Source organism: Panthera pardus, unplaced genomic scaffold, assembly GCF_024362965.1.
Source record: "Panthera pardus isolate Hobbes unplaced genomic scaffold, ASM2436296v1 HiC_scaffold_16, whole genome shotgun sequence".
Classification (NCBI taxonomy): domain Eukaryota; kingdom Metazoa; phylum Chordata; class Mammalia; order Carnivora; family Felidae; genus Panthera; species Panthera pardus.
This window is the reverse complement of record NW_026526721.1, coordinates 92284933-92304409: the sequence shown is the minus strand read 5'-3', so window position 1 is coordinate 92304409 and position 19477 is coordinate 92284933. Positions and strand designations below refer to the sequence as shown.

General features: G+C 36.6%; 1 protein-coding gene across 2 annotated transcripts in view; it reads right to left on the bottom strand.

Annotated features, from left to right (window-relative positions):
* SPATA16 (spermatogenesis associated 16) overlaps positions 1 to 19477 on the bottom strand; it is a 243489-nt gene that overhangs the window by 214182 nt on the left and 9830 nt on the right. For both annotated transcript variants that reach the window (XM_019463196.2, XM_019463195.2), the window contains exon 2: positions 4752 to 5382. In XM_019463196.2, the coding sequence (XP_019318741.2) occupies positions 4752 to 5363 (612 nt within the window). In that variant the 5' untranslated portion in view covers positions 5364 to 5382. The remainder of the gene's footprint in view (positions 1 to 4751; positions 5383 to 19477) is intronic.

The following is a 19477-nucleotide window of genomic DNA, read 5'->3' as shown; positions in this document are numbered from 1 at the left end:
TTATGTCACATTGAAAAAATTGTACTCTTAGGAAGCATATGTCTCTAAGAATCATAAAATGTAAATTTGCCAATCTGAAGAATGTCAATGTAATAGTTCACAATTATGTGAGAAGTGAGATGATTCATTTTCAGAAATATCAAATAAAAGCTGTGCTGTCTAGTTAACAGGTTAACTAGATTAACAGTTTATAGGTTTACAACCTATTGGAAATATTTATGAACAACAACCCCACCCCCCCCCTAACAATGGAGTCCCAAACCCTTAGACACTTCACTTCCTGGTTCTTCTTCCCCTCTCCATTCCGGGAGCTTTGCAGTGTGCATGCACCAAAGAACAGAAGTCTCTGTGACACCTCAAGGAATGCACTTTTTGCCTTACATGGGCATAGGCAACTTCCAGGTAAGGCTGTAACCTCTGCAGTACTCAGCCAATGAAGAATCAGGGTAGGGACTTGCATGCATGCTAGGGGATAAATTGCCTGCTGAAACTGCCCAGTGTGTGCCTGTCCATCAGACACCCACTCTTGCAAGAATGTTGATTAAAGCCTTGCTTCACATGCTCCAAGTCTCTGCATCCCTCTTTTGATTGGGTTGGTGGGCTTATTTCTCACAATTGTTTACTTGGTTTTTACTAAAAATTAAAGTTATAAAAAGAATGAAAAATTCTAATATATAATTAAAACTACTAGAAATAATATGGGAAATATCCTGTATGCAAGTAAAGTAAGATGTGTAAAGTAAAAGAAGGCACAAAGAATGGAGATGGATTTTGTTGAGGAAAAAGGGGAATTTTATCCTAAAGAGAGGTAGAAAAGAGAAAAAAAATGGGAAAAATCTAAATCTAAAAAAGTTGTAGAAGAAGTACAAAGAAGGAAACTTGGGAAAATAATTTTATGCGTGATCAAGCTGGATAAAATTAAATAAAGTTATTGTAAGGTTTTTTTCAAATAAGCTTTGATATGATTAATGTACTTATCCTTAAGAAAAACTAGAACTTAATACTCTTTCATCTGCCAGAAGGACAAAGTTTTCTTGGACTATTGGTCTGCCCTCATGAAAGATTGTGAAAGGTCTTCCTCCTTTACCCTCTAAGTAATCTGCCTACAAAGCAAAGATTTGTGTTTTATCAAAATGATTTCCTGTGCTCTTTATCATCAAGTCTTTGATTACTTACAAAAAAACCCAAAAAATTAATAGTTGTCCTTTAAAAATTACAGGGAATAGGATCTAGGCATACAAATGTGATTTAATATGAATGTGTTTTTATCTTCAGCTTCTACCTTTTGCCCTATTAGTATGTCTTCTGATGTGAATATAAACACAAGAGCAAATAATGACTGATCTTAATAAAACTTAACAAATATGAATGAGTTGGTCACAGAGCTAAGCACTAATCTCACCTACATAACTGGTTCAACTTTATATAGTGAAAATAAAGCATAAAAATAAATTATTTCATCAATCACATTTAAATAAATGCTTTCTGTGTTCTGCAATCCTAAAAGATTAAAGTTGACTGCTTTTTGGAAGCTAAATTATTGTCTTCTGAATCACTGTTTACCATTTTATCTTAATCATTCTAAAACATTACCAGAAAATTTATCTATCTAGTGGGTGACCATGTTATGAAAACAAAAGGAGCTAATACTTTGCAAGAGTATAAGGAAACTAACATAAATAGAATATTCCTAATGGGGTTATTAGAGGCCTTGAGAATTATGTCAATAAATATTCACAAATCTCCAGAACCTTTCCCCATTTTTTATTTTTGTTTCTTTTCTGTGGTTCAGTCTTTAACCACAACCAGCCTTCTGTATACTCCTACAGTTGACTTTGTATCACCCATTTGGCAAGCATTCTGTATGCCTCAAAATGCCTCCCAAGATTTAGCACTAGATGGGAAAGTTGCCTTCCCATTCTCTTCTTCCTCCGTAACAGAACCCCTGAATGTTAGTGCCATACAGAATAAAGACCAGATTTTTCAGCCTCCCTTGTAGGTTTGTGTGGCCACATGACTAAATTTGAATCAATGGGGGAAAAAATGGAAATGGTGTGTGCAACTTCTGTGAATTGTGCTCATGGGGACCTGGTGTATAGGGACACGGTGTATCTCTCTCCTTCATCTCCCTTCTGGCTGGCTAGATGCATATGATGTCACCAACAGGAGCTGCCATTTTAGACCATGAGGTCAAAGCACATCTAGAGGAACAAAACAGAATGTGGTACTCTAATGATCATACCATACCAGCGTTTGACTATGCACATTTATGTGAAAAAATAAAAATAAACCCTCTTGCTTTAGACACTGTTGTTTAGGGTTTTCTATCACTTAGAGACAAACCTAATCCTAGCTGATGTACACTCAAATATTTGCTGGTACATATATCTTTCAGGTGTGATCCTTATCTTTTTTTTTTTTTTTAAATGTTTTTAACATTTATTATTGAGAGACAGAGAGACGCAGAGTGTGAGCAGGGGAGGGGTAGAGAGAGGGGGAGACACAGGATCTGAAGCAGGCTGCAGGCTCTGAGCTGTCAGCACAGAGCCCCACACGGGGCTCGAACCCACGATCTGTGAGATCACGACCCGAGGCGAAGTCAGTCGCCCAACCAACTGAGCCACCCAGGCGCCCCGTGATCCTTATCTTTAAGTCTTGGTCTCTGTCATCCATCTTGCCCTACTCAAAGCCATGTTAGGACATAATGAAAAGGAAGAGATGCATTAAATAATACCTAAGAACAGTCAGTTTTGAAGAAGTTAAATTTAGGAGAAGAAAGGATTAACGAGGTTAAAAATCTTTTCTATTCCCAGAAGTTTTGGTTTATTAAGAGACATTCTAGGTAAAATTTCAAAGTTAACTCCCAAGATAATTAGACAAAAGCTAGGCCAGATGTCTAAGCTAAGTTTTGGTCTCAAAATAATTACCTTTGTTAATTACCAGTAATTAGTGTCAGCATCCAACACTTTCCTAAAAACCTTTGTGGGGAGGGGGGTGGAGAGAGGTGGGGGGAGAGAGGGAGGCAGACAGGGAAAGAGACAGACAGAGAGAGAGAGACAGAGAGAGATTGTGCATAAGAGAGAGTCAGAACAAAAGCATTTTCTAGAACAATTATATCTTGGGGTCATTAAAACCCGATTCAAATTTTATAATTTTGAACATTGATTGGGTTATGGAAAAACCAGATATTTTCTTCCAGTTAGGGCAAATACCTTTTGCTTCTATCTAGACTTAATTTGAAGTTTATATCCTTTCTTATTTTATGCTTTTTTTCATTTCCAACATGATTATTTTTCTTCATCTTCAAAATTTTACCTTTAACTCTGCTTCCCCCACCCTCAAAAAACAATTTTTGCTGAAAATGGCCCTAAGTGGAAGATCTCAGGGTTCTTCTTGAGCCTTTCTTCAGGATCCTTTCCTCAGCCAGAAGCTCTGGTGTTTAGCTCAAAAGTACAGCATAGGACTCTCAGTGATTTGTGGATAACTTAATTTGGGGGCACTTTTTCTATAGTGCACAAGTTTACGTAATGCATTATTCTTCCCTTCTTTGTGTAGATGACCCTTTGTGAAGACAGAAATATTTATAGATGCGTCTATTTTTACACTACCTCATCATTTCATATCTCTTTGGGCCTCCTTTTCTGTGCTTAAAGTTTCTTTTTAAATATTTAGGGGAACCACTGTCTGGTATTATCCATTAATAATTCATTGTAAATGTAGTCATTTTAACCTGCAAATAACAGTGTAAATAATACTTGACTCTTTAAATCTCTATCACAAACATGTCATACTAACTTCTGCTCATGCCTCCTGTCTTATGGTAGATCCATTGCCCCTTTATCCTATCTCTTTTTAACTGGTTTACTGGTTTGTCTCCCTCACCAGACTGTTAGAGAGAAAGAAACATGTTCTAGCTCATTTTTTTATATCTCCAGTGGCCACCAAGCACATATAGAATGCATTAACATTTTTTTTGTAATTAATGAAATATGCCAATATTGTCAGGCTAGTAGGACTTTTAGCGACACACTTCGGTCCTTTTATAGGTTCAGTGAGTCATAAGATGGAACAATTTTTCCCACCACCTATTTTGTGTTTTAGTGGTGACTCCCAATTTTATTTGAGTCCGTGGCTATTTCGTTATGCCATAAACAATACTGACCAATTTACCTGCTTGCAGAGAGAAAAATAATTATTTATAAAGCTCACTAGAAAGGGAAGGAAAGTGAAATGTGATGATAAAGTAAAATGGTGCTATTTTATTTTTAATAAGTATCAGGCATAAATTATCAGCCCACGCTAAACAGTAAAGATGGTTACATTTAATCATGAAGACTACATATCAAAAGGGAAAATTCATAGACTCATTAACTGCCTATTTCTAGAGAGAAAATCTATATTCTACCCACCACCACTGTATTAAAACTTTATGGCTTTTATAGGTATACTTCTAAATTACAAAACCAACTGCATTTTTATATGTTGCCATTCACTGCAGGGTTTGTTAACAGAGAAAAATCATGAGGTTTGCTTTTGGGGTGCTTTCTATATGTCAAGTGCACACAGGCATATAATTTGCAGGCATATCTTATTTGCTTTATGTAAACTGGGAATCATATAATCCTGATATCATTCAATATTTTCACTCCATGATCACTGTTCATTACAGTATGATCAGAGCTGCTCAATGTAATCACACTTTCCATTTCACAGCTTCCTGTAATCAATCTATATATTCTTTAATCCCATACCTCCAATGCTGTTCTGAACTGTCCTGCTGCCACGGCGTATTTCTTTTGTCTGTAGCAAGAGCTGGCATCCTTTAAGGCTAACTGAAGCCATTTGTCAATCTGAGGCAGAAAGCTGAAATTAGGTACATGCAGAGGGTCTACAATTTCAGCAGCTTGGCATGATGGTCGAATCCCAGTAGACACGAAGGACTCTACAAACTCATAGCTCACAGCCTCTTCATCGACGTAGACCAACTTCGCCTCCACATCCATGATATTTTTTAAGGGGATGTGAGGCAGAGGCATGGTGATCAATGTGCTGTCAAGTTCCGTTATCTTTGCCTCTTTCTTTCCAGCTGGATTTTCTTCATTTTCTGCCTTTCTTTTAAAAGCCACTTTCTCTAAATCATTGCTATGTTTTTCTTTGATGCTCTTTGTCATTTTTATTCTTTCGACTGTGATTTCTACCTGTTTATCTCCACAACTTTTCTTAACTTCTTGTGATGTTTCCAGGATGCGTGGCTGGCTTGCTAAGGTAGACATTTTCTTGTTTGTGTTTATCTTTGGGACAAGCTGATCAGGACAGTCTCTATTCACTGTATTCTCCAAATTCCTACTGCTTCCTGAATCCATTGATTCCCCTCTGCAACTCCTGGAAGGGTGAGAAGAAGGAAAATAATTAAAACAATGTTTTGAAGTTCCAATGGTTTAAAACTATAGTCAAATTCATTTGAAATACTTTTTTATTCATTATGGGTATTTACTACCTTAAAGTAAAACTGTATGTACATTATCTGCTGAGAGTTTTACTAGAGAAGAATATGTTTCAATCTCAAAACTCACCAAGAACTTGTTGAAAACACATTTAGACAATGTCTTTAAAAATAATCATCTATAGCTGAACAACACTGAATGAACATTTTTATGGGGTGCCTAAACTCACTGAATAGGAAAACCTTATACATAGGCACTGAGGACAAAAAAAAGACTAAAAAAATCCATCTCAATATTAATTTCCTCAGAAAGGCAGGTGGTCTAGAATTCATTATAAAATATACTGCTAACCTGCATAATAGACTTGGAAGTCTAAAGAAACCACAGCTGCTTCCTCTGAAAAGCTTCAGAAAATGTTGTAAGCACAATGTTTCCTCAATTTATTTCTTCTATTAGTAATGAAAATATCAGGTTTAAACAGCTTTAAAGATAACTATTATTCAGAACTGATTTGATAGCAGAACATGACCTTCAACCTCACATTAATGTGGAGCCATATATTCATCTTGAGTCTACTGTATTAATACTTTTGTAGCAATATTATCAATGCTGTACTTCTAAGATGATACATTTTCCTAAATCATTAATGTTCAAAAAATATAATAACTAATGGTCTTTAGATTCAAAGGCATACTATCTCTGATACTAGATTAGTTTAAAAACATAAAATGTCCTCAGACTTAATAATTATGTAGTATAATTGGATCCTATTTTTTGAGACTCTTTTACCTATCAGCTTCTGTCCTAGAAACAACTCTGTAGGGTATATAGGAATAAGAACCAACATTTTCCAAAGAAACTAAAGGATAGAGAGGTTACACTGCTTATCCATGTCATGCTGTTGATCATTAGTGTTTTTTTAAATGTTTATTTATTTTGAGAGAAAGAGCACGAGTGGGGGAGGTACGGGGGGCGGGGGGTGGGGTGGACAGAGGATCTGAGGTGGGCTCTGTGCTGACAGCAAAGAACCTGATGTGGGGCTGGAACTCACGGACCATGAGATCATCATCTGATCCAAAGGTGGATACTCGAACAACTGAGCCACCCAGGTGCCCCGGTCATTGGTTTTTTTAATCTTGGTATAATACAACCAGGATTGCTGTTTCCTCCCTAAGACTTCCACTCACTACTCTTAACCTTCTTCACTCTCTTCCTCTCTTAGCATGCTGTTCTTGAGGATAGCTAATGGCAGACTTCCATCAGAACACAAAGAGAAGAGAAAAACACAAGAAAGAAGGGCTGAGGATGACAATACGATAGCAATGACATAAAAGCTAACATTCTTGCTTCTTCTCATCTACCACAAGGACAGTACCTGGCTGAAGATAAAGTCTTGAGTTGCTTCTCAAAACTTAATAATTTTATTAAAGTTGTTGATTATTTTCTTTTGTTTGAAAGACAGCAGTTTGCCTATAGAAAACTTTTAAAACACCCTGAAATTTGACCTGGCAATTCTTTTTTTAAATGATTTTATTGAGAGAGAGAGTGCCAGTAGGGGAGGGGCAGAGAGAGTGAGAGAGAGAGAGAGAGAGAGAGAGAGAGAGAGAGAGAGAGAGAATCCGAAGAGGCTCAGAGCTGTCAGCGCAGAGCCTGATGCAGGGCTAGAACACACAAATCATGAGATCATAACCTGAGCCTGACCCAAGCCAAAGTCAGATGTGCTTAACCAACTGAGCCACCCAGGTGCCCCTGATCCAGTAAATCTTAAGGAAAGTAAAGGACAAAGCAAAACTGTATATATAGCTGTTAACCTTTCTCCCCCTACCATTATACATTTGTGTCATCAGAAAGGGCTTACATGAAACATGGACATATCAAACACCCTACTGTAATGGCCCAGACTATCTCAAAGGATAGATCAAGTTCCAATAATTCTAGTAATAGCAATCTTGGATGTCGATTTGTAAAAGTTTAATATTAGAATATTTCCCCAAAGATTTATACTGACATATTAGAGTTGTGTCTATGGGGAAAAACACCTAAAAAATAAAATAAAATTTTGCCAGTCTGTATTATGCTCAATATTTAAGAAGATCCCCATGACTGGGAATCATAGGCCCCATTAACACAGCATTACTTTGTGCAATGCTGTGTTTTCTTTTCTTCTCTTGGAATCATGGATGGCATCCAATACATTTTTTGGACCACTGATGTGGCTAGTCAGAGTGGTGAGGGGAAAACTGTGTCAGCCATCACTCTATCTTATGTTTGCTCTTGTGCCACGTATGATTTGGGTTGAGCAAAAGTTAGCTTCAGTCCTTGAATTAGGATCTTTGTGAGATGAACACTAGAAATATACATCTATACTAAAAAGTTTCATTCAGTAGCAAGGTGCAGAAATGGAAGTAGCACAATTCCAACACCCCCCATATACATTATATAGTTTGCTTGCTTGTTTGTTTATTCATTTTTGAGAGACAAAGAAACAGAGTGTGAGTGGGGGAGGGTCAGAGAGAGAAGGAGACACAGTTCTGAAGCAGGCTCCAGGCTCTGAGCTGTCAGCACAACTGACATGTCTCACAAACTGCGAGATCATGACCTGAGCTGAAGTTGGTGCTTAACCGACTGAGCCAGGCAGGCGCCCCGCATTATATAGTTTTTTAAATGTTGTATGAAATTTTGAGTAAAATTTATAAACTACAATGTGGCTAAGTTCTGCACACAGATGGATTCTTATGAATACTATAGAAATTATACTTATGTTCCCTTCTTGGTCTAATGCTATTTGTGAAGCAAAAGAGATGTAGCTGTTGAAACTTGTTTAAAGCTCAAAATATTGAATTTTAAGAATTTATATTCATTCTTACAATAGACCGCAAAATATAACCAGGAATTGCTGGTAGGTGACCTACTCCAAAATTTTCATGGTATCTTTCAGGTATCTTTTCTAAGCTCTCTATTTTCAAGAACCAATGATTAAAATGTATCATAATATCTATATTTGGTTGTAGTTAGTAACATTTTTAGCATCTACAGCAGCATTACCTATCTCTTCTGCATTTATTGCACATTTCTTGACACCCGTATACGTTACATCCGTATAACCTTATCTTTATGACCATTTCTTCTAGAAGGTAATTGTTCTCCCTCTCTCTCCCCCACCTTCCTCCCTCCCTCCCTTCCTCTATTTTTCCTTCAGATTGCCCACTCCAATATTCCCTCCCAAGCCCTTTTTCATTGCAAGATGGAAGGTTTGATTGCTCTTAAGAAACAGGCATCTGAATATTTCTGCATCAGTCCTTAAACTACTTATAGAAATCATAATTTTTGTCTTCAGTGCAGTTTTGTACAAGAAACAATAATAAAGGAAGAAAAAGTGTACATGATCCACAGAACACTCAGAAGGAATAAATATGAGGGCAGATGTTTTGTTTTTAAACGCCTGGAAGGTCAACTATTATAAATTTGTACAAGAAACAATAATCCAGGTCCCCTCAAAAACCCAGAGTAAATATGTGAATGTCTGAAAATGGCCTAAATGTGCAGGCTAGGCTGAAGAAGTATGGCCAAGCCCAATCAATACTTTTCAATGTTGGTTACAAATCAGGTGACTTCAGCTTCAGATTTAGAGCCTGTTCTTTACAAAAATTATTGCATGTCTCCAGAAGGGTTATGCAACTGCTCACTTATAGCTTTTTTAAAATATTATAAAACTCCATTTAAGTAATCTGGAATTCAAGGCCTTTCACCACCTAGCCCAATGTGTGTTTCCAGACTTATTTAGCACTCCTTCTATAAACTGCTCTCAAGTCAAGCTGAACTTGTTACTTCCAAAAGATACCCATTTTTAGTCTGTCTGCTAAGAATTCTCCATCTTCCTGTTCCCACCTCATTCTACCTGCCCAAACCTAGCTAGAACTTATCCATCTCTCCCTCCTCAGAATACCTACAACATTTATACCACTTATTTCCTACACTGCAGTTATGCATGAATGACTTATTTCTTCCAATGAGCTCCCTAAAAGCAGATATATGCTTTATTTATCTTCACATTAGTTCAGCACTTTGCATAGAGTAGGCATTCAATAGATGTTGATCAATATGGATGCTGTGAATCAAGGGCTAATTTACACATTTTAAGAGAAACAAAATTGGATTTTTATAAGGATATGGCCTGTAACTCTGCAAAAGTTGTTTCTGAGATGTTTTGCTAGATTTTTAAATTTTTTTATTTTAAATTCAGTCCTGGATAAAGTACATTTTCTTCTTTGATAGTTCAAGTGAATCATGTACCAACTAGATTTAAACTATCAACCTCTTCATTTTTTTTTTAGTAGTCAAGTTGATTAACATGACATTAGTCAGTGTTCCTGAGGCACTGAGTTACACTTTAATCATTACTTCAATAAAAATACTTTTAGAGAAAACTATTAGACAATCATTATGTATGTCAAAGAAGTCTTCACTGATAACATTCTGTAAAAATGCCCATTCTTTAATTTAGAAGACAGCACTGTAAAATCGATTTTCTCATAGAGACATACCTTAAAAAAAGATCTCCAGCAATACTTACATGAAACATTAGAACAACTCCAAGGTTTTATAATAAATATAGGTACAAGAAACAAAGAGAGGTTAATGTTCAACCATTTCAATAATATATCCAGTGGATTTTCAACACGTTTATTTTTTTCTTCAAGCATTTTATCAAGCATTCTTTTCTATGTGGGAGTTTCCACTGCTTCATCAATACCATCAGTGGTTTATATGGCTATTAGTACCACAAATTATTTATTAGAATTTTGATTGAAATAGGCAGCTTGAACAGAGGCAATTCAGAAAAAGAAAATCCTTAAAAATGTGCACTCTGAAACATTCAACATCACAGTTGCTATGGTTTTCTTTCTTAAAAAAAAGAAAAGGATCTAATTTTAACTTGCAGTTAAATGTAACCAGAGAAACATTATGAGAAAAAACATCTTGCTTGTTAGTCCACTAGTACACCTTGATATTTTTAAAAACACACTAAAAATATTTCTTCAGTAATTATGCATTGAACACCAACTAAGAGCAACAAATTGTAATCAGTAAAATAAAGGAAGCTAAAGATGACCCAGACAGGGTCTCAGCATTCTGGAGCTCATAGCTGGAGGTAGCGGTGGAACATGGGGAGGAGGGATGTATAGATAAACAACTTTATACAGAGGAGACACTATCTTATTACACTGTGAACTACTGGAGAAGTGGAAATGTGTCACAATCCTTTTACTATCCTGATGTCTAGTTCCTTCAGAGCCTGGAATATAATAGGCCCTCAATGCACATTTGTTATTCAAATGGGTGCGTGGCTGAGGTGAGTACTATGGTAGCAATAATGGACGCGCTTCTGTGGGAAAATGTGACTGATGCAGTTTCAAGAGATTTGCTTTTTAGAATAGGCAGAATGAGAGGTGTCCCTATGCAGGCAATTTTCTTTTCTTTTATCCAAGTACTCATCATTATCAGAAGGGAGAATGAATTTGGCTCACAGTGCTTGTTAAGAAATATAAGAGAAAGCACACCATGTAGTATCATATAAATAATAATAGCAACCAACAAGTACTCCCAGTTTATAAAGTTATCTCACTGGAGGGGCGCCTGGGTGGCTCATTCGGTTAAGCATCCGACTTCAGCTCAGGTCATGATCTCATGGGTCCTGGGTTTGGGCCCCACTTCGGGCTCTGTGCTGACAGCTTGGAGCCTGGAACCTGCTTCAGATTCTATGTCTCCCTCTCTCCCTGCCCCTCCCACACTCCCGCTCTATGTGTCTCAAAATAAATTTAAAAAACACATTAAAATTTATCTCATTGGATTATCCTATTTGTTTTTCATAGCTCTTTTGCCTAAGTATTACTACCTTCATTTTACTAATGAGGAAACCAAAAGATCAACTTGAAAGAGATCATCAAGAGAGTTTACTATATCTAAGATTCGAACCCAGGACATCTGCTGTCAAATTCCATACCTTTTGGATGATAGGATAATCAATTCCTGTGCACTGCACCACAATTTGATTGGGATTTATACTTTGCCTACCTTAACTTTTTTTTTAACTTAATAATCAGATACTAACTTTAATGCTTTTTTATTGCATAGAACTCCATTTAAAATGGTAAGAAAATGAACTGGCAATTTCTGGTTAGCAAGTATATGAACCAAAATTGTTGAGAAAGACATTAGATTTTAGATCTACTTCATTAACTAGTTAGTTGCAAGTGTAAGTGTGGCCTGTTATTTTCCAGCAGTCATTCAATTCAGAAAACACATGATGTGCACATTAAACTGCCACATGAGTGGATTCCAGGAACTTCAAACTTGAAATGACCAAACAATTTGCTGATCACTAAGTCACCAAATGGGAATAATGGCATCAAAGCAACTGTACTTCCTGTATCTGGTACATTGTGAACATTTGTCATGTCGCTTCGGAGAGAGCTCTAGAAAGGTGGCTTCATCAAGGTATTCTGTAGTGGAAAGAGCATTCAGGTTGGAGTTGCAAGAAAGGTTTGAATTCTGGATTTATTATTTATTAACTGAACATTCTGGGAGAAATTATCCAACTTCTCTAAGCATTATTTTCCTCCTCTGGAAATGGGAATGATTGGATACATGAGAATTATGTGAGAATCAAATGAAATAATTTATGTAATGGCACATAAATTAAGAGAAGAGGTGAGGTCATTACACAAGCAGCCTCCTGGAGCATCCCTTGGCTTTTTCAAAGGCTAAACCCTTTTGTCTGGATCCCATGTCTCTATATTATCAATGACTGTACTCTTACAATGTAACCAGAGAAACATGGTTTCTCTGTATCAATGACTGTACTGTTTCCATATCATTTCTTCCTCTCTTGCTTAATCCTGTTGATGTGCACACTAATTTAGCAATATCTTTTTTAAATTTTATTTTATATATAGAGAGAGTGTGTGTGTGAGTGGGGAAGAGGGAAGGAGAGAGAATCTTAAGCAGGCTCCATACCCAACATGGAGCCTAATGTGGGGTTTGATCCCACGACCCTGGATCATGATCTGAGCTGAAATCAAGAGCTGGCCGGCTAAACCAAGTGAGCCACCCAGGCACCCCACAGCAACACTCTGAAGAAAAACAAGCGCGCAAACTCCCCTGCCTCCACATCTTCCTGCTGCTATCCCCTGTTGCTGCTTCCATCCACTGCAAAATGGCTGAAGATAATTTTTTATATTCTCTGCATCTGTTTTTTCATCACATATTCTCTTCCCAAGCCACTCTCTTCAGACATCAGTCCCTACCATTCCATTAAGACTGCTCTTGTACAAAGAAATAACAGGGAATATGGTCAGCAATATTATAACAGCCTCATATGGTGACAGATGGTAGCTATTATGTGGTGAGCATAATATATAGAGAAGTTGAATCACTATGTTATACACCTGAAACTAATGTAATGTTGCATGTCAACTATTTTCAAATAAAAAAAATTAAAAGAAAAGAGAATTTTAAGAAAGGGTCCTCAAGATTTTCCTGTTTCTGGCCCTAGGCTCTCGTCTGCCATAGCACAAAGCCGCACTCTTCACAAGTGACATTCTTTAGCAGCGTACTTTTTGAAAAAGTTTTTTTTACTGTTTATTTATTTTTGTGAGAGAGAGACAGAGAGAGAGAGAGAGAGAGAGAGAGACAGCACAAGTGGCAGGGAGGGCAGAGAGAAAGAGGGACAGAGGATCTAAAGCGGGCTTGGTGCTGACAACAGAAAGGCCAATACAGGGTTCAAACTCATGAACCATGAGATCAAGACTTGAGCAGAAGTCGGACACGTAACTGATTGAGCCACCCAGGTGTCCCAGAACACTTCTTCTCATCTTTTATGACACCATGCTCTTCCTTTTTTCTTGTTAGTTCACTGGCTGCATATTCTCAGGCTTCTGGGTTGGCTCTTCCTCTTATGTTCCATTTGAGAGGTGGAGCCATTTGTTTTCTCCAACTACATTTTCTCCTTAGGTGACTGGTCTAGTCCTATAGCTTCAAATTTCATCAAATACTCTTAACTCCTAGTGTTAAAACTCTAGCCCTTGTATACTCTCAGAATTTCAAAATTGTATACCTGACTGTCTATGTGACATCTCTGCTTGGATTGTCTAAGACGAATCTTAAAATTAAGCCCAAAACAAATCTCTTAATTTCCATTCCCTCAAACTGCCCCTCTTCCAGTCCTCCCCATTCCAGTGTATGCTCCCCACATCTATCCAGTTGACCAGGACAGAACTTTACAAAGTTATCTTTGATTCCATTTCTTTTTTTCACTTACCCACCATCCTCCAACCCATCATCAGGTCCTATGCATGGACTCTTTCTTTCAAAGTTTCACCTCTTTGCATATCCATAACAATACTTTCCTCTAGGCCCCAAGATCTCCTGCCTAGATTATGACAATTGCTTCCTCACACACAGCAATACAAATCACCCTTTTAAATGAAAATCGGATCCCACCACTTTCCTGCTTAAAACATTTCAAGGGCTGCCCATAACCCCTGGAATAGAATACAAATCCCTATGCCTCTTCTCCCTCTGAAAATTTAACATCTTTCCTCCCTTTTCAGTCATTTAGCTTTCATTCTATTCTAATTTAACAAGTACACTCTTATCTTGGAACCTTTGTACTAGTTGGGCTGAAGTGTTTTCTTTACTGTGTTTCATGTTATTTAGATCATAGCTTAAATGTTCCCAAAGAAACCTTCTCTGATGAATTAAATCTCTCCATATCACATATTACAGTGATGTTTACTTATATTTCATTAGTATCTATCTTCCTCCACCAGAATATAAGCTCTGTGAGAGAATGCATCATGAATGCCTAGCTCACTGCTATATTTTCAGAATGTGCTTGACATAGAGTAGGTACACAATAAATATTTGTTGATTGGACAAATGGAAGATTGTATCTTACTGCACATTTAACAAAGAATTCAAAATTATCTTTGTCCCCCCTTGTTGCACCACATTACAAAGGCTTTGACAGTTTAGTTGAAAGTCACCTAAATAGAAGCCAGCTAGCTTCACCATTGAAAGCTTTTCCAGGCACTATAGCATCCTGTTTCTTTTCTTCTCTTCCTTCCTCCTTTCCCTCCCTTCCCTTCCCTTTCCTTTCTTTCCCTTTCCTTCCTCCTTCCTTTTTCCTTCCTTCCTCCTTTCCTTCCTTCCTTCCTTCCTTCCCTCCTTCTTTCTTTTCTTTTCTCTTTTCTTTTCTTTTTCTTTCCTTCCTTCCTTCCTGCCTTCCTTCCTTCCTTCCTTCCCTTTTTATTTCTCTATTTTTACTGTTTGCTACCCTAAGTCAACAATATTTATGACACACCTACCATGGCCTCTTCTACTTTAATCATTATTAGGGAACAGATAATTTGTTTCCCCAATTCTTTGTCATAAAATATGGCTCATATAGAACCAAAAGCACTAGAAAATTAAGACCTTTTTGGGAAAGTGATAATGGCACAACTTACTATCTTTACAAGTGTAGTCCACGGGGGCATGACTGTACTTCTCTAAAGTTTTTAATCTAATTTGATGGTAAAAAACAATAATTCATTTGCTGTTGCAGGTAGGGGAAGTAATGTTTCAGTGTACCTCACAGATATTTGGCTACATTTTTTTCAAGTTTACTTATTTTTTAGTAATCTCTACCCCTAATGTGGGACTCAAAAACTCACAACCCCAGATCAAGAGTCATATGCTCTTTAGACTGAGCCTGCCAGGCACCCCTGGCTACATTTCTCTTTGAAACCTAAATATAATCAGCCTGTCAAATTCATGGATATCCTTAGAGAAAGTTCAAATTTTGTTTTGTTTCTTGGCAAACATTGCTCTGTTCTTTTATTGAAGTGCTCCAAGTTTCCATTTATTTAAGAGATCAAGACTGTACAGATGTGTAAAGAAATTTTCTCCCTTTAACTTTGTTCACCTCTTTAATTCTGTTGATACAGTTTTTAATTCTTAGATTTTCACATTTTGTTTCTTAAACTATAACTCAGAATTGTAGGAGGAGAGACTTTCAACATACTCATATCTAATCTTATTTTGTTGATGCAGAAATGGATTCTTGGGCAGGTGAAATGACCTGCTCATGATCATACAGCAAATTAGTACTTATAAACTGTATCTTGCTGTTCTCACAGTACTTTCTACCTCACTCCACTGCCTCCCACCATAATACACAAAGTGAATTGTTATCACAATTGCCATTTACAAATGAAAAAAACATATATTGGATAGCTCAGTGTTTGTTTGTAGAGTCACAAAATTAATGAACAGTAACCATGAAGATTTCATATTTTTTAATGTTTATTTATTTATTTTGAGAGAGAGAGAAAGTGAGTAAGCAGGGGAGGTGCAGAGAGAGGGAGAGAGAGAGAATTCCAAGCAGGCTCTACGCTGTCAGCACAGAGCCAGACGTGGGACTTGAGCCCACGAACCATGATATCAGAACCTGAGCTAAAACCAAGAGTCGGACGTTCAACTGACCGAGCCAGCCAGGCACCCCTATTATTTTTTGATCTACCCTTTTTTAATTTCTTAATTGTTCTCAAATATATTTTAAAGTTAAATCTGTCCAGAAGTGGGAACTGTATATTAAAAAAGAAAAATAATAATAAAAAAACCAACTTTCTGTTGGCAATAATTTAAATTTATGGAAAAGTTATAAGAATAATATCAAGAATAAGAGAATATATCAAGAATTATAAGAATAATCTCAGACACACAGACATATACATTTATTAGTTATACTTCTGGAATCATTTGTAAGTTGTATACATCATGCCTCATTAGCCCTTATTAATTCAGTGCACGTTTCTTAAAATCAGTAATTATCTTATGTAACACAATATATTTATCAAATGTATTGACTTTAACACTGATACAATACTATTGTCTAAACTATAGTCCTGATTCCAATTTTGTCAGTTGTCTTGATAATGTCCTTTTAGTATTTTTCCCCCCAGTATAAGATTCAGCCTAAGATAATGTATTGCATGTAGCTGTCATGTCTCTTCAGTTTCTTTTGCTCTGGAACACTTCCTCAGCCTTTCTTTGTCTTCTATGGCATTGGCATTTTTGAAGAATGTGAGTCAGCTATTTTAGAATCTACCTCAATTTGGGTTTGTCTGATATTTCTACATGATTAGATTTAGGTTAGGCATACCCAGTCAGAATGCTACATAATGATATTGTGTCTTTTTCTAGGTATCACTTTGGAGGCACCCAATGTCCACTTGTGTTTCTTTGGTAATGTCAATTTTAATCACTTGGTCAAGATGTTAGATTTCTGGAACAGTTGCAACTTAAAAGTGGTCTCTGGGGAGATATTTTGAGACCATGCAATTATTCTGCTCCTCATAAAACTTCGCTCTCTGTTTAGCATCCACTGATGATTCTTGCCTGACCAGTCTTAACTATGATGATTGCAAAATGGTGATTTTCTCTTCTCAATTTATAGTATTACTAGACTGCTTAGATGGAGGGTTGACCATCACTAAAGTATTTGATAAAAACATGCATTTTTGTGAAATACTCTATTGTTTCTTGACTTCATATATCTTCATTTTGTAATTTTTTTAAAAAAAGTAAAACCTGTGTTTTTGAGAAATACAGATTAAGTAAAAGTGTACAAAAACATTTAAGTAATAGGCACTACTTTGTTTCAAGACATTTAAAAATAAGAGAACTAAATCTTTAGCAACAGAAGGGAATCATAAGGCATACCTACTCTAATTCCTTCATTTTGGAGATAAGGGCAGAGAAGGCACATCCCCACTTGGTGGTAACAGAGTCTGGTTCTAGGTTTCCATCACATCCACATTAAATGTAATCAAAACTTATTTGTTAAAAACATAGTATCTTCATTAGTTGGAAGCAAAAAACTCATTGGATCAAGATAAGAGTAGATTGACACGGTGGTGATTTAAAAATATCCACCTGTTAAGAATTCATTAATTCATTCAATTATTCATTCATGATTGACTAAGCAACTACTCTCTGTCATGATCTGTGTCAGCACCAGGATGCAATGTTGAACCAGAGATCACCTCTACTCTCAAAGAGTTTATGATTCAGTGGGCTATCCTATGTTAGTATGCATCAGAATCCCCTGAGGCCTCTTAGTTTCCAGGCCCCACAGTTTGACTCACTAGGTCTGGGGTGATGTATAGGTATCTGCATATTTAATAAGCAGAGGAGGGCTATAGTAGAAATACAAGAGATCCAAAGCTTTAATATGGTTACTATATATGCACTATATTCTGAGTCTCCTACTCTACCCTCCTACCACTTGAAATTAAATGTATTAGTAAAATAAATAAATAAATAGATAAATAGGTAAAAACCATGCCAAACCATAAAATAAAATTTTAAAGTGTTCAACAAGGTTCAGATATTATTATGATAACTACTTTTTTGCAGTGTTAAATGCTAGACCAAATTTTTCCAGAAAAGTATTTGTGGGTAATGCTATTTACAGGTGTCCTAAACATGCTCATGGTCAGCTTATTTCAGGGGATTCTGACACAGTGGTCTGGTGAGCATGCTGGCCCTGGGCCAGCGCATTCATATGTTTTATTTTGCTGAGGTACAACTGGTCCCTGAGTTGGCGCTGATGAAGCTGACTGCCAGGAAGATAGAGACTGCATTAGCTGTTGATGCTAAAGAAACATTTAAGGCCTTACCTTCCCCAAATGAAGTTTATAAGGATGGATTATTGGTATCATTCATCCATTCAGTAAACAGACACTTGTGGGGTTCCTACTAAGTGAAAATACTGGGCTAATTCCTTGGGGATTACAAAGATGGACACATGGCTTGTGCTTCATAGAAGCTTGAAAGCCAGAGATAAGAGCTGCTATATGTCTTTCCTGGGAGGGTGTTCCAAGCTTAAGAATCAAAGTAGCATAGAGGACAGGTCACATTTTTTGGACGTAGAGAGATATGGGTTCAAATCCTAACTCTGTTTTCTTACTGAAGAAACTAACCCTTCAGAAAATGTTGGATAAGACTGTTCACGTGATTTGCCTGAGAATCAATGGCATAATGTTGTATCTCACTTACCATAGAACCTGATAGGGAAGAGAAAGAGGAAGAGGAAGAGAGAGAGATCTATTTATCTGCCTATCTATGCATGCCAAGACATTTCACATAAATGTTCCAGTCAAAAGTAGGGTTTATCTGATTTCTTTCAAGATTTTCAGTTTGATATTTTACTAAAGATGATGTAATTATAAGGTGCTTTCAAATAGAAATCTTTGGATCTTGTATATATTTGTTTAAGTTATTGTTGCACAAATAACTTTTTTATATTTAATTTGACTTCCTTGCCTCCCTTCTTGAAGGCAGCAGACCCAGTTTATAAGCCTGTGAACTACTGTTGGCTGCTGCCTTCCTTCCCAGTGAAAGGTACAAGTTGGTAAGTACCACGCATCTTCCCTTCACCCCCTCCAATACCCCTCTGCCTCTGGCTCAGGTCGCTCAAAGCACAGATCCCCTCTTACACATTCCCAGGTTTGAAACACATAGCCTCATTTTGAAGTATAGCCAGTTTCCCTCTAATTTCCTCTGGAATATAAAAAGGGGTTAAAGAGAGTGAAGAGGTCTCTCTGGGTCTCCTCTACCATACACACTACACTGCCCCTTAACCCTCTCATAAAAAATTATATATATGTATATATATATGTGTATATATATGTGTATATACATATACATGTGTGTGTGTAAAGAAAAATAATAATTTAATTTCTTCCTTCTATGTTTTTTTAGTGTTATTATTTGAAGATTTCTTTTTAATCTTTTTCTAGTATAAGTGATGATACTTATTTTTGCAGAAATGCATTTGTCTGAGGGAGAAATTAATTTTAGAATTAAGACAGAGGAGATATCAAAATAGTTTATAAATGCATTTTTTTACTTGTTCAATCAGGTTTCAATTACACTTAATGAAGATTTACAGGTTTATGGAATTGAGAAATATTTGAAAACTGATT